At 42.2% G+C, this 27,160-nt stretch overlaps 1 protein-coding gene across 6 annotated transcripts in view; it reads right to left on the reverse strand.

The window, feature by feature from the left end:
* LOC126542452 (tetratricopeptide repeat protein 37) overlaps nucleotides 1–27,160 on the reverse strand; it is an 88,742-nt gene that overhangs the window by 27,971 nt on the left and 33,611 nt on the right. For all 6 annotated transcript variants that reach the window (XM_055077254.2, XM_050189522.3, XM_055077256.2 and 3 more), the window contains 16 exons: nucleotides 26,648–26,737; nucleotides 26,461–26,564; nucleotides 25,108–25,210; nucleotides 23,940–24,019; nucleotides 23,746–23,845; nucleotides 20,126–20,178; nucleotides 19,609–19,716; nucleotides 19,193–19,309; nucleotides 13,095–13,195; nucleotides 12,363–12,465; nucleotides 11,111–11,281; nucleotides 7,601–7,797; nucleotides 6,828–6,889; nucleotides 4,952–5,008; nucleotides 4,692–4,835; nucleotides 3,504–3,621 (listed from right to left, as the gene is read on the reverse strand). In XM_055077254.2, the coding sequence (XP_054933229.2) occupies nucleotides 3,504–3,621; nucleotides 4,692–4,835; nucleotides 4,952–5,008; nucleotides 6,828–6,889; nucleotides 7,601–7,797; nucleotides 11,111–11,281; nucleotides 12,363–12,465; nucleotides 13,095–13,195; nucleotides 19,193–19,309; nucleotides 19,609–19,716; nucleotides 20,126–20,178; nucleotides 23,746–23,845; nucleotides 23,940–24,019; nucleotides 25,108–25,210; nucleotides 26,461–26,564; nucleotides 26,648–26,737 (1,708 nt within the window). The remainder of the gene's footprint in view (nucleotides 1–3,503; nucleotides 3,622–4,691; nucleotides 4,836–4,951; nucleotides 5,009–6,827; nucleotides 6,890–7,600; nucleotides 7,798–11,110; nucleotides 11,282–12,362; nucleotides 12,466–13,094; nucleotides 13,196–19,192; nucleotides 19,310–19,608; nucleotides 19,717–20,125; nucleotides 20,179–23,745; nucleotides 23,846–23,939; nucleotides 24,020–25,107; nucleotides 25,211–26,460; nucleotides 26,565–26,647; nucleotides 26,738–27,160) is intronic.

Genomic DNA, 27,160 nt, shown 5'->3' on the forward strand with positions numbered 1-27,160 from the left:
GTCCTTTGTTTTCTTCCATAGCCATTTCATCATCATCATCATCATCATCATCATCATCATCAGCCTGGTTACGCCCACTCCAGGGCAAAGGCCTCTCCCATACTTCTCCAACTACCCCGGTCATGTACTAATTGTGGCCATGTTGTCCCTGCAAACTTCTTAATCTCATCCGCCCACCTAACTTTCTGCCGCCCTCTGCTACGCTTTCCTTCCCTTGGAATCCATTCCGTAACTCTTAATGACCATCGGTTATCTTCCCTCCTCATTACGTGTCCTGCCCATACCCATTTCTTTTTCTTGATTTCAACTAAGATATCATTAACTCGCATTTGTTCCCTCACCCAATCTGCTCTTTTCTTGTCCCTTAACGTTATACCAATCATTCGTCTTTCCATAGCTCGTTGCGTCGTCCTCAATGTAAGTAGAACCCTTTTCGTAAGCCTCCAGGTTTCTGCCCCATACGTGAGTACTGGTATGACACAGCTGTTATATACTTTTCTCTTGAGGGGTAGTGGCAAGCTGCTGTTCATGATTTGAGAATGCCTGCCAAACGCACCCCAGCCCATTCTTATTCTTCTGATTATTTCAGTCTCATGATCCGGATCCATGGTCACTACCTGCCCTAAGTAGATGTATTCCCTTACCACTTCCAGTGCCTCGCTACCTATCGTAAGCTGCTGTTCTCTTCCGAGTCTGTTAAACATTACTTCAGTTTTCTGCAGATTAATTTTTAGACCCACCCTTCTGCTTTGCCTCTCCAGGTCAGTGAGCATGCATTGCAATTGGTCCCCTAAGTTACTATCATCAGCAATAGCAATATCATCAGCGAATCGCAAGTTACTAAGGTATTCTCCATTAACTCTTATCCCCAATTCTTCCCACTCCAGGTCTCTGAATGCCTCCTGTAAACACGCTGTGAATAGCATTGGAGAGATCGTATCTCCCTGCCTGACGCCTTTCTTTATTGGGATTTTGTTGCTTTCTTTATGGAGGACTACGGTGGCTGTGGAGCCGCTATAGATATCTTTCAGTATTTTTACATATGGCTCGTCTACACCCTGATTTCGTAGTGCCTCCATGACTGCTGAGGTTTCGACCGAATCAAACACTTTTTCGTAATCAATGCAAGCTATATATAAGGGTTGGTTATATTCTGCACATTTCTCTATCACCTGATTGATAGTGTGAATATGGTCTATTGTTGAGTAGCCTTTACGGAATCCTGCCTGGTCCTTTGGTTGACAGACGTCTAAGGTGTTTCTGATTCTATTTGCGATTACCTTAGTAAATACTTTGTAGGCAACGGACAGTAAGCTGATCGGTCTATAATTTTTCAAGTCTTTGGCGTCCCCTTTCTTATGGATTAGGATTATGTTAGCATTCTTCCAAGATTCCGGTACGCTCGAGGGCATGAGGCATTGTGTATACAGGGTGGCCAGTTTTTCTAGAACAATGTGCCCACCATCCTTCAACAAATCTGCTGTTACCTGATCCTCCCCAGCTGACTTCCCCCTTTTCATAGCTCCCAAGGCGTTCTTTACTTCTTCCGGTGTTACTTGCGGGATTTCAAATTCCTCTAGACGATTCTCTCTTCCATTATTATCGTGGGTGCCACTGGTACTGTATAAATCTCTATAGAACTCCTCAGCCACTTGAACTATCTCATCCATATTAGTAATGATATTGCCGGCTTTGTCTCTAAATGCACACATCTGATTCTTGCCTATTCCTAGTTTCTTCTTCACTGCTTTTAGGCTTCCTCCGTTCCTGAGAGCATGTTCAATTCTATCCATATTATAGTTCCTAATGTCAGCTGTATTACGCTTGTTGATTAACTTCGAAAGTTCTGCCAGTTCTATTCTAGCTGTAGGGTTAGAGGCTTTCATACATTGGCGTTTCTTGATCAGATCTTTCATCTCCTGCGATAGCTTACTGGTATCCTGTCTAAAGGAGTTACCACCGACTTCTATTGCACACTCAATGATGCCCATAAGACAGTCGTTCATTGCTTCAACACTAAGGTCCTCTTCCTGAGTTAATGCCGAATACCTGTTCTATAGCTTGATCCGGAATTCCTCTAGTTTCCCTCTTACCGCTAACTCATTGATTTGCTTCTTATGTACCAGTTTCTTCCGTTCCCTCCTCAAGTCTAGGCTAATTCGAGTTCTTACCATCCTATGGTCACTGCAGTGCACCTTGCCGAGCATGTCCACATCTTGTATGATGCCAGGGTTTGCGCAGAGTATGAAGTCTATTTCATTTTTAGTCTCGCCATTCGGGCTCTTCCACGTCCACTTTCGGCTATCCCGCTTGCGGAAGAAGGTATTCATTATCTGCATATTATTCTGTTCTGCAAACTCTACTAATAACTCTCCCCTGCTATTCCTAGAGCCTATGCCATATTCCCCCACTGACTTGTCTCCAGCCTGCTTCTTGCCTACCCTGGCATTGAAGTTGCCCATCAGTACAGTGTATTTTGTTTTGACTTTACCCATCGCCGATTCCACGTTTTCATAGAAGCTTTCGACTTCCTGGTCATCATGAGTGGATGTAGGGGCGTAGACCTGTACGACCTTCAATTTGTACCTCTTATTAAGTTTCACAACAAGACCTGCCACCCTCTCGTTAATGCTATAGAATTCCTGTATATTACCAGCTATATTCTTATTAATCAGGAATCCGACTCCTAGTTCTCGTCTCTCCGCTAAGCCCCGGTAGCACAGGACGTGCCTGCTTTTTAGCACTGTATATGCTTCTTTTGTCCTCCTAACCTCACTGAGCCCTATTATATCCCATTTACTACCCTCTAATTCCTCCAATAACATTGCTAGACTCGCCTCACTAGACAACGTTCTAACGTTAAACGTTGCCAGGTTCAGATTCCAATGGCGGCCTGTCCGGAGCCAGGGATTCATTATACTATTTGCTAAATATTCAGAGGATTTTGCTTTCACATTAAAGCTGCTTTTACCAAGCGAGTCGCATTCTTCATGTGCATGTGTGGAAATGTCCAAACTGTAATCTGTATGGGGGGGGGGGGGGGGGGCAGTGAACAAGTCGGCGTGAACAGAGTGAACTGCAGTTGGCAAGCCAACTGTATTACTAAGCTTCAACGTGCTGATCCCATGCAATAACACTTCCACATAACACAATCCACAGACTGGATCGCACGGTTGCATATTTGCGGCAGTGCAGTGCTCACGTATGTAATTTACTGCTTCATATCAAAACTTCCAAATGTTCACAGATCATCAAAATTGCAGGAGACTCCTTACTGGCCAGTCAGAGGCACCCCACTTCCGTTTCTTTCGCATAGATCAGTTGTGATTTTTTTTCCTGCCAGTATCTGCATGTATGCTTATAATAAATATCAGATATAACAAACATACTTTCATGTCAGATGCAACTTTGTTATATCAAGGTTTGACTGTAGAAGTAGCCCAAACTTATTTTTAAAATTCCAGTTGCTCACAGAAATCTTTAACAAAGAAACTTTCACTCACCGACAGTGCGTGAAAGAGCATCAGAAGCAACAACTAACGTATCCCTGCCATGCTTCTGAGCAACAGTTAGCCCAGACTCCTTGCACAGCCAGCTGGCATAGGCGCGAGCTGCATCACCCTGAAAGAAAATTAGAAATCAAAGCACTTATTCACCATGTTAGTTACATTGTAGTAAAAATGCTGAACTGTACTGCTGGTTCTCAAAACCACAAACTGTGTCCACATCTTGTTTGAGCCAAACTGTTCAAGTCAGCAAGGACATCAAAAGTATGCTTCAAAAGTCTGTGCACTGATTCACTGGCTGACAAATTGATGGCGCTTTACATCCCATGAGGTATGAGGGACACTTTAATACAATGCTCCAGCAAAATTTCAACACTATATCTTTTCTTAATGTGCACCTAAATCTAAGCACACAAGCATTTCTTGCATTCTGCAAGAAACCAGTATGCAACCATCGTGACTGAGAAAGAGACTTACAACCTTCGCTGAGAGACCAACATAGCAGTGGTCATGCAAAGGTCCAGCCACACTAGCAATGAAACTGTCTGTTCCCAAGATATAATGTACAAACAAGGGTAAATATGTCTCTTGCTACTACCTTCCTATGTGTTGTCCTGTAATTTGAAGATGATCATCAGAAACATTATCCCTTGCTTACTTCTTCTGTATAACAAACAATTGCCCATTTTGTAACATTGCCACAACATTTATCCCCGAGTTAAAGGGAAAGTGTGAATCAACCTGAAAGCAACATGAAGCTACAGAGAAAATTCATATGAGAGTTCACCAAAAAGAAAGAAGCTTCAGGCGTAAACTTCATTATGGCCCAGAAATTGAATCCATTACCACTCCATTTCTGAAGGTGTCACTCTACCAACTCAGGTAAGCAGTATGCTGGCAGATGGTGTGTCGAGGGTGAATTAACTGACAACTCAAATGAGCAAGAACATTGAATTAGCAATAAAGCTCTGCAGGGAGCTGCAGAGTGTAAGAATTTTCGTGAAAGAAAGAAGATTTTCCCTTATCCTGAAACTTCTTCCACCTCACAGATACCTGTTGAAGTCACTCACTTATTTGTCTCAGATATATGCATGGCACAATGCGAGATGTCTGTCAAAGGTACACAACCTGTGGAGTCCATGAGTAAACATGTCGCTGCTATGTACTCGCTGCTTTCATACTCACGTGATTTCCGAGTCCCAAGCAGTGTCTGAACAGGTCGACAGTGTCATGATGCTGCACTTTTTCAGCAATGAATGCCTGCCCCACCCATGGCCGCATCGCTGTTGGTTCTATAGACTGGGCTTTTGCAAAAGCTTGGTACGCCAACTGCACATAAGGATGGCAATAATGAAAACATGATTGAGTAATTAGAATGCATGTTACTTACAGACTAGAACATGCACATTAAGTTATTCCATGCAGTTACTTTCTTTTCAACATACCTGCACGTTGCCAGCCAGAAGGTACAAGGCACCAAGGTTTGTCCATGCGTACAAGTTCTGAAACATAAAATATGCCATTCTGCTGTGTATTCTGGGCATTATCCAATTACAGCAAGTGGAAGAGGTCAGAATCAAGAAAGTTTAATTAGACTGGGTCACTTAAGCAAAAATGCACAATGACACACAATAATGTGGCTTTGCACAAATGTTTTGCCACACCTATTCTTTTGTACTGGTTGTCATATCGCCACAAAACTACTGCAATTTCAAAAAAATCAGTCTGCACCATGTGTGTAGTCTACACAGGACAAATTTGGCCAAAAATGATTACTTGATATACACTGGTAGTTTATCATGCAGTCTCCACCGTTCAAGTTTGCAATTGGTGTGTAAAAATATTATGCACATGTGCTAATTACTACTCTTATGCCTCTTCACTAACACATCAATATAGACTGGAACAGTAAAAACAAACCACGTTACTCAATAAAAGCATGTGTTACTACACCAAATAACTGCTTTTGCTGTCGCATTATAACCCAGGCCTTAGCGAAGCTGCTGACCATAAGTTTAATAAATTACGCGGCTTAATATCCTGAAACTGCAATAGTGCATTATGAGGGTCACTGTAGTGGAGAGCTCTGGATTAATTTTGACCACTTGGGGCTCTTTAGCATGCACTTAAATCTAAAGTATCCAAGTGTTTTTGCATTTAGCCTCCATCAAAACATGACTGCCCCAATTAGTAATCGAACCCATGACCTCGTGCTAAGCAGTAGAATGCCAGCCACTGAGCCATCATGGCGGGTGACAGGCACATTTCTGCATAATCACCCTGCTGATTCATTTACTTCTCTTGAATGTTTTAATATGTGTGCAGCGCACACAGTGTCCACACGACTTCAGAAAACATTGTAATAGTGAGAACCTGTGGGGGTACACTCTGCATGTGGCTAGGGCTGAAGGCATGCTGCGGATCTAGCCCCACATAGTCGTTCCATGGTACTCCCCAACCTGTAGCATGGATAATCAGCTAGGCTGGGTTCTGACAAATAAGGCAACCAGCGGTGCCAGCTCTAACTAGACTTAATGCTGCGAGCAATAAGGAACACTTGCAGAGGGAAGGTGCACTTTGTAAAAAGGTAATAGAGTAAATAGGCTTTCCTCATTGTGCGTAATGGTCAGGCAACAACGTCACTCTCTGGTAGTGGCAGGTACCAGTAAGGTCATTGGTCAAGTTCAAAGACCAGGCGCCTGAGAGAAGCTCTTTTATATGGTTTTAACTTTGCGAGGGGAACGTCCTCCATGGGCATCAGATACCTTTGCCTTTCCCACACGTTTGGGGGAAGGGAACGCGCACCATGAGAGCGAGAGAGAACCGAGAGAGGGCATAGTGCGTCTTTCCCGTGCCTGCCCACCAGCTCTCAACGTGTCTGTAACGTGCAATCACATCTACATGAGTACATGGGAGGAAATGGTCATGCGTGCTTTCCATAAATCACAATGGGCATACCATCCCAAACAAAAATCCTCTTACTTCTCGACTGCAGTTCGCATGCCATAGAAATTCAATATTTCATCATCTAAATAACCACAGATTGTGGTCTAGAAAATATGGGGCATGCGCTAAAGTGGCAGTACCAAAACAATATATATGTGTACCTAAATTTTGTAACAGCCTATCTTAATAACAGAAATCTGTAAAAGTAACCACAGTTATTCTAACTTTCATAGGATGCACAAACTGATTGAACTGAATAGAAAAGAACGAAGAAACATATGAAATATCAGCTGGTGACCAATTCAAAGAGGTATACTAGGACATATAAGGATGATCAAAAGAGACTCAGCACATGAATGCAACATGTATACTTACATTACCCTCCAACTCGAGGGATTTTATGAGGCAGTGCTGAGCCAGACCATAATTTTCTGTGCCTGAAAATGAAAACATGACTTTTTACATGATATCCTCAGACACATAATGCACATGTTCTTTCCAAAGCAAGGCTGCTCTATACAAGTTGTACTGCTAAGCACAATATTAGCTTCCCTGACATTAAAAATCAGTGGCCTCATGCTCTTCTATATGTCTTTAACGCCTCTATACATAGCAGCACAGAAGCTGTACCACTTAGAAACACCTTATTTTTTAGACTGGAACATCACTGTATGTCTCTGAGGAGAACAACCAACTTGTAATGACTCAGGGAATAAATGTTCTTCCATAAGAAACTCTCAAAGCACTCTGCTGTTCTTTAAGTTTCTGGATTACAGGAAAAGCAAAGGCAAACCATACAGCTCTTGAACTCACACATTAACAAAACAGGCACTCTGCAAGCTCTGACTGGATTAAGAATAAATCATGTTATCCTCAATAAATCTTCAACCAGTATTCTACATAGAAATGCTATATTGTGTAACAGAACTCCTTTTTATCAATTTCATTTAAATTCATAAACAACCTAAGTCAAGTTTTTTTTCTGGAGAATGAATTTTGTTTCTATCTTGGTAATGACAAAGCAGACACAGACACATTTACACACTCGCAACACTGTTGAACACTGTTGAAGCAAAACGCTTCAAGACAGGCATAACAAAAATAGCAACACTACAAGGGGAGGAACTAGTAACATGGTTGCACCAGACCTGAGGAGACAGCCAGTACCCCGAGGCTGTTCCAGTAGGCAAAGCAGTCGGGACTCAAGGTTACAGCATTGCGTACGCTGGCTAAAGCCTTGGTAAAACTGCCCTTCTGAAGACGTGCTTCCACCCACAGAGCCAGACCCAAGTCATGCCACAAAGACGCCAGCCGTGGCTTCATTCCCAGGGCTGTCATGTAGCACCTATGCGAGACAGAAAGAACAATTTAGAGCAAAGCCGAGAGACTGGCTTGAATCAATGCATTCTAGGCAGCTACTCAGCCATGAGGTAAGGGGATAGGGAATAAATGGTAGAGAATGATGATGGTATTGTGATAAAGGCCAGCGTATATTGAACTGCACAATGAACAGATGAAGATGCAGGTGACCTACATATAGGTTAATACACTGTGGTCTCTCTAAACAGCCCCAAGGAGTACTGATCATCACAGGCTCAAGTTTAGTGAGCCACGAGGCAGTGTAAGCCATCTCATCACCTAAATTGGTACACTGCAGTGAGCACACGTTTGGCCTCCAAATAGCACTGCGTGAAACATAGTAGCACCCAAGTTAACAAAGGCATGATTTTTTCTAGACTTGACTTCCACCAGCACCTGATGCTGTACAAACACCCAGTCCTGGGAAGGGCCTCTGCACCAATGACTAGCATGTCGCTGCAAGAGGAAAGCTTCCCACAACGCGTCACAAGGGAAGGAACGCTCCCCACAGCTATGCTCCATAATCTTCGATGGCCAAAGGGCTGGATCGCAAGAGTGTAGCCAGTGCAAATGCCACGAGTATTCACCTTTGATAAGTGCAGCCTGGTGTAGGAGGAACACACACAAGTTCTAAGCATCACTTTCAGCTTGGTATTTGGAAAGAAGCAAAGCAAGGTGGGCTCGTGCCATAGTTGGAAACATCGTAGATGAGCTCAAGCCTAAGCTATTCCTAAAAGCGCCATTGGATGAGAAGAAAACATGTAAGCATTTTGGGCATGACAAGGGTGTGCATACCACATGCAAGGGCTTGATACCCATCAAGACTGGTTCAGTGGAAACTGACCACTTCCGAGGCAGAGCAACAACTGAGTGGCAACATGGCCAATGCCCCAACCTGACACAGGTGAAAATGGACAAGCAGTAAGGGCAGAGTAATAGAATATCTGCAAAAAGGCCATGGGTTGCACCCTAAACCCCACAATGTACAGCAACTGACATTGTACAAATGCCCAATGTGCAGGTTTACAATAATGCAGAACCAACTTGCACTGAAAATGCTTAATTCTCTCATTGGGATCGCATTTTAAGTTCACTCTGCCATGAAAAATCTACAAGCTAGAGTGCCTGAAGGGTTCAGCGTTTGACTCTTTCATGTTAAACTGCCTAGAAAGTGCCGGTCAGGGGCAATTAGGCATACTGGTAATGACATCAAAACAATGCTTGTTTGTGTGTCCCCCCCTCACTCCCACACATGCACACTTTTTCTTTCACAGAAGCTTAATATGTTAGAACCGAACACAGAATAAAGTGCTTTACTTTGTATTGGTCGGCTAAGTATTACTTCAATTATTGTTCAGAATTGTGTACCAATGCTCTGGAGGTGTTGGATTCCATTCTTGAACAAATGTGCCCTTGACCATTTGATTTTGCCAATTTGAACTGCTCATGTTATAACATGAACGCATCTGCAGGTCAATGCACTGTGCAAGGGCCCATTTAAAGATATTGTGACGAGGTGCAGAGAAGCAGCTCAAAAATATGCACCTCAAAAACAAAAACAAAAAAAGACTGCTAGATAGCAGTTCTTGAAACAGTCAACAATAAAAAGATGTGACAAGATGAACATTCTCTTCTCACCATGAGAGAGCCTTCTGTATTGAAACCAGCTTTGTACCTCTGTACTGAAAACCAGTATGATGACGATGGAATGAGATAGCAGGAGTGATGAAGATGGAACAACAACGACTGTCTGATGACAATAGTACGACGACGACGTCATCATGACAATGGGATGATGACGATACTGGAATGATGACGTAAGTAAAACGATGATGGTGTAACAATCATGGAACAAACACTATAGCATCACAATGATCATATGACCACGAATGCATGACAACGGCTGTATGACAACAGTGCAATAATGACAATGGCATGGCAATGGCGGCATGACAACATGACGACGACTTTATATGACAGTGACGTGATGACGACGGCATGTCAACAATTAGATGTCAAAGCTAGAATGACAACGATGGAATGAGCAGGACTGCATCACAATGACGATATGGCCACGAATGCAGTGACAATGGCATGATTATGGCAGCATGATTATGATGATGAAATTAGAGTGGTGGAATGATGGTGGTGGCGTGAAAATGGCAGTGCGATGAGAATGAAATGACAATGCAGTGGCAATGATAGAATGAAGACAGCAGAATCGTGATGACGGCATGACAAAGGAATGACCACATCAAAATGAAGGCATTAAAATGACGACAGTGTGTTGAAGCTCACATCCACGCTTACGTACATCACCTGCTGCCTTGGGCCAAATAGGTTCGCACTATATCCAGTGCCAGTTTGCACTATGCCCAGTGCAGCCAATCAGGCAAGACTGAGCCTTCGTATATACCGTATTTTTGCACGTCAGGGTTGGAAGTTATGAGTAAATTTTGCCTTGGGAGGGGTGGCTTCACGGCAGCACGGCATGCACTGCTGTAAAGCCACACTTTAAGAAAATGTTCTCGGCCAATTAATGTTTTATCTTCTTGGGAACCTTGCCCTATTCCAACCCCGGAGTGTTGAAGCTCCCTTCTTCCCTCCTTCATGGTCGCCCATTCTCCTCCTCTTTACGCGTTGCCATTTTGCGTTTAGTAGTTAGCGAATAGTGTATGTGGCGCCGGCATACTCACAGTGCAAATAAAACAAGGACATGAAGAAACAAACACCACAGACAAGCTCATATTCCCCCCATTCCCGCAGAATTCCCTCGGTCTGCACGAAGCACTTTGCAATACGGCGGAGAGCCAAATCAACGTTGGGATTTTCAGCTTGGTCACATTTGTATCGTTGACAATGCCCATATAAGGGCTGCTCTGTCCGTGCTGTCATCCTCTTTTGTGTGAATATTAGCTGCTTAGTGATCCGATTCACGTCACACGTCACATGACTGATTCGTCCATGATCACGTCTGTTGTATGAATCCAGCTTTATCAGCATTGCCAAAGAAGGGCGGTGGGGGTACCGAGCCACTAACCGAAGATAGGTAACGGACGAGTTGTGCATCTGCAACTGGTAACTTTCTTTTGCAAAGATTTGAGCGTTGTTGTATGCAGTTACTTCTGCAGGTTATACATGCTTATATTGTTTTTTTTTTCCTGGCTGTTGTAATTAGTGTCGAGTTATATCCAGAAAAATATCTACAAATAGATCTGCCAAGATACGGACCATCCCAGCAGCTGCAGCCATGCGAAGCCCGGAAGGGTCGGCAAGAAAAGCTTCGCTTTAAAACTCACTTTTGGGATGCCTTTATAAGCTGTTCCTGGTCACTATCCCGCTGTTCCCCTTGCATCAAGGAAGCGGGTAGCTTCAGTGAGGCCCAGTTAATTCCGTACACAGCAGGGACCAGGCAAATATCACCCATGAGCTTCCACAGGCACACGAGTCGACTCTGAAGTGCCAAGGCCCTGCACAAACACATGACCACCATAGTTCATAGGAACAGTCATGCCACTCTAGCTGTTTCCTGAATTATAAACGGACATTAATTGTTCCCAATATGTTAGTGATTATGTATAACACAACACCGACATCAAAATTTCAGTTTTCCCTTTTCTCACCGTTGGAAAGATAGAAAAGGCACTGCTAATCATGAAGCACAATGACAAATTCTCAAGAAAAGTATTATATTGGTTTATTTTTCAGTTGTTTTCTATGGAGCGATTTTATTTTCCCAAGGTCAGCCATCTAGTGTTACATTGCCAACCCGTGGAAACATGTTGATTATGTGTTGATTATGTGGTGCTAAAGAAAGCACACATCACATAGTAGATTTACTATGGTGCCATGTCCACTGCTCTCTAGTACACCTGTTAAATTAGCGCATAAAACGCTAATTTAGATATAATCAGTAAGATTGGAAGTGTTGTTTAAAATGTCAGATAGACCGCAATGCAACATACAGCCTCAGTTAACAGGCTGTTCTAGCACAAGGAGATGTATACTATTCTTATCTGTACTCCCTATGATCATCATTATCCTACGAATAAACTCCCCTGCAAGACAAGATATCTGTGCTGTTCCAGCTGATGGACATGATAAAATTGCAAACTGCTGGCAAAAAAAGAACAAAAGAAAACCGTGGCCCTACTAAGCTCATGCCTGCTCATGTGTATGGCAAAGAATTATGTGAGATGATGCAAGGTGCATCCTTAAGCTGGAAATTACAGAAAAAAAGGAGGGTAATTTTATATTCCTCCAAATACAATATTTAAGTTGGTCAAGCTAAATTTTCAGCAGGAAGGCAACAACAACAACAACAACAACTGCTATGCTATGACCTGGGGAACATACATGAGAAAAAAATTCACTTGTTAAGGATGGCAGAAGGGTGCGTCCCCTGCTATCACAACTGTCTTTAATATTCTTCGGTGGTCTCCCTTCCTAGGAAATGAAAATGCCCAATGCTGCTTAGCTTTGGTGCTATGAAGAGCCTGTTCGGCAAGACACAGCCAAGACACATAGAGAAGCTGCTTCACCAAATGTTACCTAGCAGCAGTGTCCAATGCCGCTTGGCAGTCATCCAGGCCAAGACCACAGAGCCCTTGCTCCAAGTGCTCTCGCGCCAGTGCTAGCCTGGCCTCTGCCAGACCTGAAGAAAGTTGGTTGAGAAATAAAGAGGGAGGAAAAAGACAAATACTTGTGTCTTGACCATTAGGATTCAAGGTGTTTTAACATTACTATTTTTTTAACTATTGACAAATGTTTACATTCACTTTCTGCTCTTCCTCATCATTCATGGTAAAATGCATATTTACATAAACACAGAAGCCAGCTCTGCAACAAGAGGCCGCTGCTATGCAGTGCATTTGTCCCAAGTAATGTCTTTTTTACCTCTTTAGTGCAAGCATAATTACAAACAAACAAATTCGTGCAGTTTACAGACTCAAGTAATTATGCGATATTGTAAGTGTCAGCCAGCAGTTATTTTTCTTCCTTTTTGGTCATCACCATGCTTAAATAAAATACACAAGCATAAAAGGCATTTCAATGTTTTAAAAGACAGTGGTTTCACACAGCGGCTAACATAACTCACAAGGCAGCCTAAAGAAAGTCAATGTCATTGGTTGGCTTTTGTTGAGTGCGCCAACAAACATGTAGACCCTATGTGCTATCACTGAAGAATTGTGTTTCTCAACACAAGCTTTTCAAAACACTCTGTCAGACTTTCTTTGATAATTTTTCTTAATTCTCCTATCACCCTGACAGCAAAGCGCTCACCTTTGATTGCAGGAACATACTCCGGATTGACATTGAGGGCTTCTTGAAAATTATCTGCAGCCTCCTTGTGCAGGCCCTGTCGGGACTTGATTGTGGCTGTCCTGTGTTTGAATAATGACACATTTGTCTGCCCTAATCTCATCAAGACAGTCACAGCATCTCTTGCGGCTACACCAAATGGCTCTCAATATGCCGTACAGTGAACTCTCATTAAGACGAACTCGTTAAGCAAATTCTCGCATATAACAAACAACATGGGAATGTTTGATTGGTTTTCCATAAACTCAATGCAAAAACCGCTTAAGAAGAACCACCTCACACGTGTCCTTCAATTCAGACATACATTTCGAGTGACCATCACTGCTAACGATCCTGGAGGCTAGGGTGCCTCGATGCACTGCCCCCGGGGGCGCCTGCATCAAGGCACCCTGCTGAAGGCCTGTGGTACACAGTGCCCCTGGACCGAGGCAAAAACAAGAAGAGGAAACAAAAAGTGACAGTGATGTTCACTTCGTGACTGCAGGTGATGCATAAGTGTATGGGTGCTATAGCACATACGAAGTTATCGACCCTTGGTGCACCTAGACTGTCCACATCGCAGATTATATCCAAGACAGGGCTCATGTACCCGCACCATACGTAGCAGCCACCAGAGTAGGACGCCCCCTTGTAAACACTCGCTTACTAACTAAATTAACAAGCATGGTGTCATCGCGCAGAAGCAAACATGAACACATCACACTCGATGACTGCAGATGCTTGCTGGCAAAACGCTGGCATGAGGAATCGTGGCAGCAGCAGCGAGCAAAGTGACCTTCACACTCTCTCTGTATTCTGGCAGCCAGAATACAGTGCACGCAAAACTACGAGCCATCATCCCACCTAGACTGTGTCCCCAAAGCAGATCGCATTCAAGATAAAACCCACACGACCACGCGCGGCCAATGTACAACACCTCCCTCCCTCCCTGGTGCCATGCACGCGACGGAAGACAGCACGCTTCCCCCTTTTCCTTCTTTACGCATGCGAGATTAAGCAGCTGTTGTTGGCTCACCGTCGCAGGCTTTCACTCGCACACACAGCGTGTGGCACACGAGGACGTTGTTATAATGAGACGAACCTGGTAAGTTCGTATCGCAAACGAAACCTGTAGCAGCTGCCAGAGATCAACCCAGAGCACTTCTGCGTACCTTCCTCCTCCACGACGCTTCATCTCGTTTCTCCTTCCCCACTTCGCTTAATGTCACCTAGACTTTCCTCTAGGTTGTGTTGCTTTGCCACACTCTCAGCGCGCACCTTTGTACTTTCGCTAGCTTGGAGCCTGTACTGATGACCTGTGAGGTGGTAGATGCCTGCTTTAACTCCCTAGCAAACTTTTCCAGCAGCATGACGGTACATAAGGATTTTTAAGGTCATTAGGTTAGATGAAAACGTTTGTGGCTGCTCGCCAATTTGCACAGAAGCACCAAAATCCATCATGGACTGGATGAAACCAAGCAAGAGTACCACTTGAAAACCGTTTTTCTACTAAGTTCAGCTAAATAAATGCTTTTTATGTTATTTCTCGCCCGTTTTAAGTTTACTTCATTTACCGTTTTGAAGTAAGATATTTAGATGCATTTGGTCATGTTGCCAATTATTCTTTTGATAAGATGAACTTCTGATAAGACGAACAAATTTGCATGGTCCCTTCGAGTTCGTCTTAAAGGGAGTGTACTGTACTTGAATAACTACACTGCATTTTTTTAGAGCAGTTATGAACTCGAGAAAACACCTCGTGCTATAGTTGAAACCAAGCTCAGAATACAGTGCTCTGCACTTGTATTCTAAGAAATTTAAGGTGGTGGCAACACGGCAGCTTGGCTATGTGCCCATGTTTGAGTGGGCACTGCACATTATGTGCTTGGCCTACAGATGATGCATATATCATTAGAAAGCACACACAGAATTCTAGATCAAAGAGTTCTGTGTTTGCATCTCATCTGGGGCAGCAGTGAAGAATTTACTTCCTTTTTCTACAAATGGCTTTATGGCTGGTTGGAGTTCTCTCTGCTGACCACTCTCAAAATGAGGGCAAAGGAAATGTACTGGAAAATGTGCCCCACTATATACGGCACCTGAAAAAATTGTTCAATAGCAAGTGGTGCTGGAACAATTTGTTGAATAGGAAAACATGCTCTAGCCAAAACGCTTCTTTTAGGCCTCCCATACCTGGCATATGCTCAATCTTCCTTTACATATGGGTCTCTTTGTTTAGCCAATGTGCACCTAGTAAGCTTGCCTCATGCTTTTTGCAGAGTAACCAAGGATTGAAGGCATCAGAAGTGTCATTACGAATATTATTTACATATATGTGCATATTACAAACATATTGCAGAACTTTTATATACTCAATCCTTATGCACACAATAAAGGCCAGGCAGTGATGGTTATATCACTTTTCTCAACTTGGTTGTAGGATTCTCCAGCTATTTGTTGAGGAAGGCTCCATTTTGCTTGTCTGAACTTTTCAATTTCTAAACATGGTTATAATACAGTTGAAGTCAGGTTTATTGCGATGGGATGTGGTAGAGTGTATCCCAATCAGCCTGGACTATTTGCTTAGTAGTTTATTCAGATGTCTCAGAATGCCACACTGTCCTACCTTCTATAGAACATCTCAAAAACACAAAGGCTATCCGAAGAGTAATGGCTGTGCTTTATAATTCGTTCCAGCCATTTTTCCCAATTCTAGTGCAAAGCACTTTTTGGCTCATTCCAGGCATCTTGCAATAGGTTTCTGTCTCGCATCATTTTGAGCCCATGTTTCGAACTGGCCCACATGTGGCCAGTTAAGCAATTTTTTTTATTATGTTTGCCCTTTCAAGTTTACTTTTGCGCAAAGTGCTGCCTTGTTCAAGAAAGCCACCAGGAACTGCCACCGTACTGCAAGTGCCGATGCTTTGTTATCACCAACATTTTTAAGCAACATTATTTTTGCTCCACATCATTCAGTAAAATGATTGTCATTCTTGCTCACCTGATTTTTCCAGAAAAATAAAATAAACTATCAATGTATAAACGCCTCACCATGAGAACAATGGAATGCTACAGAAAGGAACTGTATTTTCCACTTGTTAGCAACTAAAAGTTCACACAAACGAGGTGAACAACAATGCCAAGTGTTTTATTCAACAATATACACCAAAAATATACAATCTTATTGCAATATTTGAGGAAGAATAAATCAAGATCTTATCTTAGAGTCAATGTAGTAAAACACAGATCCGTGTATGACACACTACTTTATCATTAGCTAACAGGAAGAAACCAAGGCAGGTGTCATCCTTAACTGCTGGATTTTGTTTCTCCCAAAGTATATTTCTTTCCTTTTGCCACTTTGTTTCAAGCTTCTCTATGACTCCAATACAGTTAAACCTCAATATAACGAAGTAGGTAAAGTTGGCAATTTGCTTCCCTATATAAAAATTTCGTTGTACAACCTTTTATGCAAATAAGTACAGTCGCCGATCGATTTTTCTTGCACGGTAAGGAGCCGCAGAATTTTTCAAATTATCAGGCAACCGAAAAGAAGCAGATTTGAATGAGAAAGCAATTAATTATGATGAATTTGGGAGTCGGTGACGAATGATACGGTTTCATGCCACGACAATAGTATCTTCACGTCGGCGGTACAAATTAAGCAAAACCAGCCACGCTTTCACGTGCACTCCGCCTCCATGGTTATTAACGTCGCCCGCACTGGGAAAGCACTGGCAGCAGGGAGCGAATGCTTCATCTGGCTCTCGCTCCAAAGAGTCACCGAAACTCGAGATTATGAAACCTCCAATACTAAACACACGGGAAGACAGCTTACATAACGCCACGCCATCTCGGCACGCTCACTCTTTCCACATGCGTCAGATTACCTCTAAAGCAGCATGCACGGCTGCATATGCGCTCAGCTGTGCTTACAGCCATGCGAAGCCACGGCCTAGACGCGTGCCAGAAATCACGAGCAGGCCAACTTACCCTCTCCCATCCCTCATAGCGCTTGATGGCATTACCGTGAACTCGCTCCCCTCCCCCTCTTTCCCTCTGCTGGCATGGAAGGCGGCACTCATGAAGCCACTATCTTTCTTGTCTCATACAACCTAAAAAAACAGCAGTTGGCAACCATGGCACACGGACCGTCCGGGGTTGCTGCTCCACCAGCCAATCACAGGAGCAAACAAAATAGTTGTCATGCGACCATCTCAAAATGGCGTCGTACTTGATACCTCTGGAGCGTCTGCTGTTCTTGGAGTCTTTTCATTGGCGGAAGCGATGAGGTGTGCAACACACATGGACAAAGTGTATGGAGTCTCAGTATATCACTCTTCAAAAGTCTGCAGTGCAGTTCATTTCACTGCTGACCACGTATTATTCATGAAACTTCACTGGCAACCGAAGTGAAACTTTACAACATATAGTTACAGCAAAGCAAGCATTTTATTTCAGTTCAATAGACAATTAGGATTTCACCGTTCCATTAAATAGACAAATGAAAACGTACAAAATTATACACTTATAATTTTAGTCTTGTGGTTACTGCCTTACTTAAGCAACAGAGAAAGTTTGAAGTATGAACTATATTCAGCCTCACAGAGGAACAGTGACTGTCTGTTATGAGGGCGTGGGCGGGGCTTCACTGCAGACTTGAGTTGTATCCGACTGTAGGATACTTTTCCTCACACCTAAAGTACAAAGTGCGTGGGGCGCAATAGGATCTTATCGCACTTGGACTTTATACGGAACATGATACGGCTCCACTTCGGCAGTTGCTCTTGTCACAGAGAGTGCGATTGTAGAGGTGCGTTTACAAACAGCCGCTTGCAATTCAGTTATCTGACCATCTGCATCTGCGGAAGTTTCTATTTATTAACGCAATAGCGTTAACGGCCCCCTGTCGCAGAAAATCCGGCGTCGGCGCCCCGCATCCGGCATGCAGCATTGGACATCATTTGGCAAGAAGTATTTCGAACCACGCATACCCAATCATGCAGGCCCTCCATGTGATGCAAGGAAGTTACTGAACTAATTGAATTTCTCAAGGTAAAGTATGCATAAAAATCATAAAGTACAACTTACACACAACCTACAGACGTGATAGCGTCGGATTGTAATTTGAATATACGAGAAAACATAATTCTGTTTTGCAAAAACTAAAAAAAAGAAAACCTTTTTCAGCATTTCTACCAATCGTAGAGCTGCCATGGCCTCACAGATTTGCGTGCGCAGATCTCTAAGGCCATAAAGTGACGCACCTGGTTCCTTGCAACACCTCAAGATGGCGCTCGCCTCCGCCACATCGCAGCCCACACAGGAGGCTTCATTTCTACCAGAAAGCTCGCCTTTACGCATAGCATTCACCGCCAGTGTTTCCCAGTAAACGTTAGAGTTACATAAGCTGCAGTTGCCGGGAAGCGTGAGAAGCAGTCAATCTTTGAACGCTATCGCATTTCATTCTTAAAGGCGAAGCTTGAGCGTCCACCAAATTTTTTTGTCTCAGCATTCCTTTGCGGAAGAAGCAAAATTTTTTTATATTGAAATTGGATACAAACACGCTTCGTTATATTGAGGTTCTAAATACATGGTGTCCTACGGACAAGAGGTTATGAAAAGTTAAATACTTCGTATCTGGAAGTATCTTCAACTGCAAAGTGTTCTTCCTGAGAGACTCATATGGGTTTCCTTTGTAGCTTCGTGCTATGTTTGGGTGGATGACAATTTTTCCCTTTCACAACTCCAGTACAGTAGACCGAAACACCAAAGTACATTCACTTGGGCAAAAAATAAAGATAGAAAATGGAGGCACTTGCGAGCACTAACTTTGACTGAAGCTGGATTGCTGTACGAAGCCCACATTTAAACAAATGTATGGGCCAAAATGCTAGCAGCAAACTGGAGATATGCTTCAGTGAAGTTTTTCATAGCTCAATAAAGAAAGAAGGGCAGTTATTCATCCCCAATTTACTTTATATTGGGCCTAAGCTGCAACTGCAAGTTCACCACTATGGATCCTTGTGTCTCACCATAACATTTCTGACCTAAAATCTGCATCGAAGATATGTACTTACTCATATAGCGAAAAAAGGTCTCTGGGATCTGCATCAAGGCACTTCTTGAAACACAGGAGAGCAGCACCAAGGCTGTCCCGCATGAGGTATGCCTCCCCTAGGCATTCCCAGCAAGACCTGCCGAAGCACAATAAAATTATCTTGCTAAATTATGATAATAAATACATAGTGTAAGATGAACATTGGAAAACTTGAAAAAAGTAATATAACAGATTTTCCTAAGTTGAGGTTCATTATACTGAAGGTTCACTGTAGCACAACGGAATGGGACAAACACAAGGCAAAGAGGAATAGTATGCTAAGCGCTAAGGTTAAAAACGGTGCGATGCCCGGCTCTACACTTCCTTTTGTGCTGTACCCCTGCACACCACTCTTGCAAACGCCAGTCCCATTGGTTGCATGTGAACGTCACCTACTTGTCATTGGGATCAGCTCGAAGTGAGTTCTGCAGAGACTGCACTGCTTCTGTGGCATTGCCAAGTCTTAGCTGCTGAAGACCAAGCCTTAACCAGGCCCACTTCACTCTGCCAAAAAAGGAAGGGAGTCGAAAGCTGAACTGGTGCAAAAACAATGAAGAAGACAAGCTTAGTTCCAAAAAAAGGACACTTTAAGGATTACTGTGCAAGACCTCCTTTAGACAACTAACACTCAAGCTACTAATTATGCCAAATATCTCTTAGGCATTTTGCTACAGACCAGCGTTACCTGCACTCCACAGAATATTGCAACCTAAGTCAATTTATCTCAGCATTTTCTAAAATGGTTGAGAAGTTTGAAACCATAATGCAAAATGTTATCATATCTCACACTTCTCATATTTGGCAGGCTATAAGCACAAAATAAACCATACAAATATAAGCTGTAACTGCAGTGAACAAACATTTAAACAAGCGCAAAATCTTGCCTATAAAATATGCTAGAAATATGGCTTACCTCTTTACAGGAAGCTGACTTGTAATTGCTTCCAGGAATTTAACATTCTGTTCCTGTTAAAGAAGTCAGAGGTGTCCAGAACTATAAGTGAGCAGAACTTATCAGATGATTGGAACAATAACATTTGCCCAGATGTTTAACTATAAGCATAAATGAGCAGAACTTAGACTATTGGAACAATAACACTTGCCCAGACAAAAATCACTGAAACATAGCTGAGCATCAAAATCAACCAAGTTGAATTAATGACCAAGACGAAAAATTAACCTAGTCTATGTTATTTTTCAGTCTGGTCCGCACAGGATAACAACTTCCACTTCAAAACTACATTGAAATCACTCAGTAGCCGCTGTCTGTTACATGGCTATTAATGCAGCACTAAAATATGTTTTATTTGTCAGAGGCCAAGTTCCCATCTTACAAATTGAAGTACAACACTGAAATAAGGTCGCAAAAACTGTAAGAAGTCACATGAAGTTACTAAAATATTTGACAGAGGCAGCTGCAGAGGTAGAATTAGAGGTACTAAGCAATGATCAAACATTTCCATTTGCACTGGAAGACTGACAAAGAGCACTATGTGTATCAGGAGGCAGCCACAAATTGGGCTCGTAAAAAGGAGATTTTGTATTTACTTAATACTTGCTCTGTCAAACTATCAAAAAAGACAAGTGAGGAAAGCTTGACACTTTGATGGTTGATTAAATATTGTGAAAAACGTGTGCCATAGTGACAGAGACTGTACCAAGGGCACAAAGAAGAGAACAATGGCATAAATGAAACGGTCTGGGTTTGTGCTGTCCCCTGCAGCGCATTGTTGGTGTAGTCTCTACCAGCATAATGAAAGAAAATGTTATTCCAGAAGACAGAAACAAGCAGACGTAGGGCAGTGTGAGCACACAGTTGCATAAACAGATGTAATTTGCAAGTGATGCTGTACAGCTGTGGTCAGAGCACAGTTTTAAATCAATTAAGAAGGATTTGAAAAAACTGTTAAACTGTGTGATGGGCAACTTCACTGATAAAAGTGATAGATGTGATTAAGCTTCTTCGGCTGTTTTCCCAAAATTCAGCGTACTTTATACAGCTTTTATTTCAATCCCAAAATTCAGTTCTTTTTTATGTGCGCACATATTTTATGTTTGTACATATGTGTGTACATATGTAATATGTATTGCATATTTTCTAGATAAACTTTCACCTGCTTTTCTTGGTGGATAATCTTTTGCATCAAGCTTACCATTCTTATTATTTTTTCTTCAGTGAATATGTGGTTCATAAATTTTGTTGATACTAAAGCATGCTGCACGACCGCAGATCTTGCTCTTCAACACTGTAGTAGTCACTATAGTTGCATCCATCCAAAGCTTCTGAGAATCAGTCTAGCAAGGACACTATGTCACACAGAGATGTGACTATGTAGAAATTAAGAGCAAGTACATTTGCTATTTAAACACAAATAGAATGAGACATTATTTACAACATCATGTGGGTGCAGAGCTCACACAAATAGCATGAAGAAATTACTAGGTACATGCAACATTGCATTACGATATGCGAACTTGACCAGCTAATTCAGTGCAGTGGCCACAGTGCAGACTACAAGACTTGTACCAGGACTACCTTGCCTCATCTGTGTAACCCCTCCATCTTTCTTGTTTTTGTCATAATGGCAGGTAAAATGTATGCAAACATTGCTTCGGTGTCAAGCAGACTCGTGAGCTTGACCTCGCCAGGCTCCTTGAATCAGAGTGCTTGTAGAGTTGCATCTGCGCGCCTATTGCTGTCTTAGCTCTCTGATAAATTTGCTTTCACTGACCCTTTTCGCATAAAGTCGAATTACCAAAAAAAAAAAAACAAGAAAAAGCATTCTTCAACTCATCTTTTTGTCCTAAACCGAAAACGCCGATTTCAAGTGATAAACAAGAACAAGCACTTTGCCCACATTCCAAATTCTTGAAGCTTTGAGAAACAGTTATGCCGTCAAGTACCAAGAGAACTCCAACAAAGAATGCACTGCACATGTACTTTTCAGTTTTTGATGCACCCATGCATAAACATAACATTGCAATTCGATACTGCAGCTCGAAAAGCAGCTGTCAACTATGTCTCTACTATGGTTTCGCACCTCGTCCTGAAATGTGAAGTGTGAACAGTGCAACAGAAACTAAGCCTTCATTTGTAATAAAATACAGTAGAACCCTATTGATGTGTTTTTCAAGTAACTGCATAAAAAAAAGCAGCTGGGAAAATTTTCAAGTAAGGGAGGCCGCAGATGCCACAGCAACGTCAGTAACAGCTCTGAGTGACTGTCAGTATGGTTGTTATCAACATTTTTACTGCGACTGGGGTTGGCGCGGGCATATAATTAAGGGACACATGAGATGTTACACGACAGAGGCTCCTTTTCACTCTTGCTATACTTCACCGCCTAACATGTCGTTATTGCGGTGAAGCTGACTAAAGAGAACTGGAGGTTATGCATGTAAGACCTTGCTGGCCCTCGAAAAAATAAATATAGCCATGCGCTCAGCGGATTTGGCCCACTGTCCGATGGTTCCCAATATGTTTTAACCAATGCACACTTCTTCGGGTGCTTCGCCAATGCCTCTGCGCATGCCGTCTCCTCATATGCTTGTCTGCCATCTACTCTGGCTTGTGCACCTTCAGTCGCTTTTTGCAACGTATCGGTCGCTTGCTACAATGTATACATTTATTGTCCTCGCAGCAACATGCTGGAGCAAATTTTCTTTTTCGCCACTAAATTCACATGACCACCGTATTCAACTACAATGTAAGATATAGGAACATTGCAGAATGGCGACGAATTAAATGGGAGCATAATACAAGGGAGTCAATGGGATTCAGGTCGTGATAACAGAAACACCACAGAGCAGCTGGGAAAATGCAGCAGCATGCAACATATCAACGGGGTTCCACTGTAGGAACACTATCCCACATACAATACAACATCGACAAGACCCACTATGTCATATCACCAGTGTCAAGACAAGCTTTGAAACTTTACTCGTTCCAATGGTTTCTGAGTACAATGCACATTGCATGACAGAAGCTCAAAGGCATCGCAACTCTCCAGCAAAACTACTGGTGTCAAAATCATGCTTTATTATCATTATCATCATCATTTATTAGACCCTTAAAGGCCCCTGTGGGGCATTACATAAGAGGAGGGGGGAATGTCGTACACAAAATATAACAAGTATAAGTGGGTAAACGAAACAAATCACAGCACGCAGGCAACCATAGTAAAAACAAAAAGGAAGTGCACATAATAATGTAGCAATTTATACATAGAACAAAACAAATAATAGAAAGCACACAGGCAACTATAGTGAATGTAAGAAAGAAATGTACGTGAAATTGTCGCAATTTATACATCAAGATAAAGCACCAGGCTTTCTTTAAATTTTACAGGATCATGCTCAATCACAATAGAATCGGGAAGCCAATTCATCATAAATTTCACTAGAAAAGCCACAAACTAGCAAAATCTTATTATTGAACACTTTGTAATGTAACTATATCTACAAATAAATAGTACTAAGAGACAATGCTCCTTACAAATTCAAGAGAAAAAAACTAGGCGATGGCATACTCACATGCTGGCCCAGGTCACACAGGGCATCACTTAGTAAAGACCCTGCTTCCTCACTGGCTCGATTGAGTTGAAAAGCTTTCTGAAAACACCTAATTGCTTTCCTGCACAAGCCAGACATGCACATGGACAGTCACAAACCACAATAAATGCAAGATAAAGAAAGGAAGCTCAACTACCCAAAATGCAAATACATACTGAACATCTTTAAGGTGATGGAAGTAGTGTCTTCCAAGGTACAAGAAATTGCGGTAGTCCTGGGGATCCAAGCGAGCTGCCTAAACAGAGTAAATGTACATGCTTAGAGATCCATATTTATTTTGACAATTTAGTACTTTCGAATTTACCACTGGCCTGTTAGCACACAAGATTTTCATATAGGTCACACTGCACTCATTTGACCGTAATCACATGTTTTGCATTTGTAGTTTTCTGGTTTGTCTTGTAGAAGAGAAAAGCTGCTGACATGTGTGGGCTGGGCTTTAGAAAGCAGTTTAACAAATCAGATAAACTAGCACTGCTGTCTTCTGACACGGAGTTTCTTCTGCTGCTTTTTGTGTTGCCTGTCTCATTTTGTTTTAGCCAGAGGTCCCCACTCAACTCTAAAGGCTGAGCTTGTTTCACAAAATGCCACATGCACAGACACCAGCAGTTTCTCATTTTTTACAGGATGTACCAAGGAACTATAAATACCAAATGTCTAAAAAAACACACAAAATGTAATCTCTGTACAAGAGCTGAACTCCAGCATGCCTGGAGAAACTAAGGAGTTCATTCAGAGTCTATCAAAATAAGTATGCAGGTTGCAGCATTGGTAAAATGAACAAATCTTTGCTATGAAAATTCAAGCAACTGACAACAGTTTGCAATTCTTGAAATCAGCAATCTGTTTCAACATCTCATGTCTTGCCACGGCCACATTTAGTCTATCAAAATGTTACTCATCCTGATTATTATATTAACTCGCTAATGTAAATGGTACGGAGAACATAGCTCATCACATTGCATTAATGAACCCTTTATTTCTTTTTGATTCAATGATAACAAATGAAAATTATGGCATGCAATGTCGCACATGATTCTGTAATATCACTAGGATTCCCCAAATTGCATGAGGTTACCAAGAGGGTGCATGGTCAGTAGCCTTGAAAAAGATTACCAGACTATGCAAAAGCTTTGTCACAACTTGCTTGTTGTCGTCCATAAGAACATTGCACTTACGTATTCCATACTTTCATGTTCAGCGAAGAAATATAAATATTTTGATACCAAGCATTTGTGGTGCCAGTGAACCATTTCTTCGTTCTCTGCCACTAAGTCCCCTATTGATGACAGTAAACCTTAGCTACACGATGACAATTCTTACTTCTAGGAAGATTGGTACAGCTTCATCATGTTGACCCAGTTTCCAGTGAGCAAGGGCAAGCAGGTGGGTGGTTTCTGGTGATCTATCTCCCAAACTCGTCAGGCTGCAAGAAGTGACACAACACAAGCTTTACTACTATTCAAGAAAAAAACAAGACCATCTTGCAGAGTTTAAGCTTCTTTTTATTGCCTCACCACCTTGACGATCACTAGTTGTTTTACACTCATGGAATGAAATGCACCAGGGAAATCTTAAAGTTCAGTGTTCAATAAGTGAAGTTACTCGAGAGTGCAATGTCATATCACTATGCAATTGGTCACTGAAGGTGGCATGAACTCTGCTCTAAGCACAACAGCCAAATCTATACTGATGTAACACAAATTGTAGATAGTAGAAACAGATGTGTGCGTACTACTTAGGGCTAATTAGGTGCATTTCATTCCATGAGAATACTAGTACATAGAATAGTGATGCGAACAAAGCGTCACAACAAATACATTGTTTCTTCCCCCTCTTCTTCACCATGATATATAGCAATAAACTAACACTTCCTCACCCCTGCATAAACACTGGCTATAATGATAAAATTACAGAAAACTATGGGTTAGCATAAGATAATCATTTTAGCGCTAGGCCCAACTGAGCCACATTGGTAGAAACAACAGACTAAAGTTTGCGCGAGTGGTGCCTCATGGTAAATAGGCTATGTGCGAAGACATATTCACAACGTTAGCCTCTTTGGTGTGCTTCACCGTAACTTAAAACACTGTCTCTGTCAATTTCATTCAGTAGGTCATATAAGTAACTGTCTACTGTCTTGTAACACCGCATTATAACATACAACCTAAAGTAGTGTTGAGGTTTTCGCTGTCATTTTGTTCACAGCAGTGCAAACCATGATTTGCAGACAGTTAAAATGAGAATGGTAGCTGCTAGACAAGTGGGAAATGTCTTCTGCATCTGATCTGACATTTATCAAGAGTTCTTTCACTTCCACACATAATTACGCATGGGCACAGCCAAAGTACAAGGCCTTTTCAACGTTTATAATTTTTGCACAAGAAAAATTCATAAAATCCCTGAATTTTACTTAGTAGGCTAGTTGGCACATTTTTGTTAACACAATTGAATTCCCAAATTAAACATGAACCACGCAAGAAAAGTTGGAGAAGGAGAGTGCTCGCCCTGTTCAGGTTTCCTTATGTGGTTTACATTTATTTGCACAGTCGGACAGTGCCCCTCAACTTGAAGCAACAATATTTAGCCCAGACAAGGTATCTATGCATGGCAGTGAAACTTGCTTGGCACAAATCCCACAAAAGAAGTACGTAGTAAATAACACAGCGCCCTTACATTTCTTGTGCCTCTGCTATTCTCTCACTCTGTATAAGCAGCCAGGCTCGTGCTCCTTTTATCCTTGAGCTTTCAACACCATTGTCTTGCAAACTGCTAAGAACCTGAGAGATATACACAATACCAGGGCTCAGTTGTTGCAGACAACACGTTACACGCATGACCAAGTACACTGTTCAGCCCCTACCTCTTCTGCTCTGTCAAAGTTACCAGACTGCAAAGCAGTTTCAAAGGAACACCACAGGACTGCAGGCTGTCTCGCATGCTCCTCTCCAATCTGAAATAAATGGTACCACTGGCTGCTGCTGTGTTCTGATTGCTACAAATGTCCAGAAGTTGAATCACGTATGAAAAAAATTGTGGCGCAGATAGTATAGTAACCGCACGATCACCACTTGGAAAACTGCCTTGAGTGTGCAATACTCTCACGTGGTAGTGACGGTGAAGAAATCAGCAAAAGTGTGAATGGCGAAACTAGTGTGTTATTGAGCGAACTTGTGCCCTCAAAACAGGCTACACTCAAAACCCAACAATAGCAGTGAACATAGTCTGCGATTGTCAAAAATATGATCAGCGGGTCAAGCGCGTCGGCTTTTATACATCAGTCATCGAAGGTACCAGAGTAATTGCTGGTGCCCGCTTGTTTTCCAGAAAGTTCTACACCATTCACATTGCGCATACATGAAATCAGATTACACAA

The sequence above is a fragment of the Dermacentor andersoni genome, chromosome 2, assembly GCF_023375885.2.
Source record: "Dermacentor andersoni chromosome 2, qqDerAnde1_hic_scaffold, whole genome shotgun sequence".
Classification (NCBI taxonomy): Eukaryota; Metazoa; Arthropoda; class Arachnida; order Ixodida; family Ixodidae; genus Dermacentor; species Dermacentor andersoni.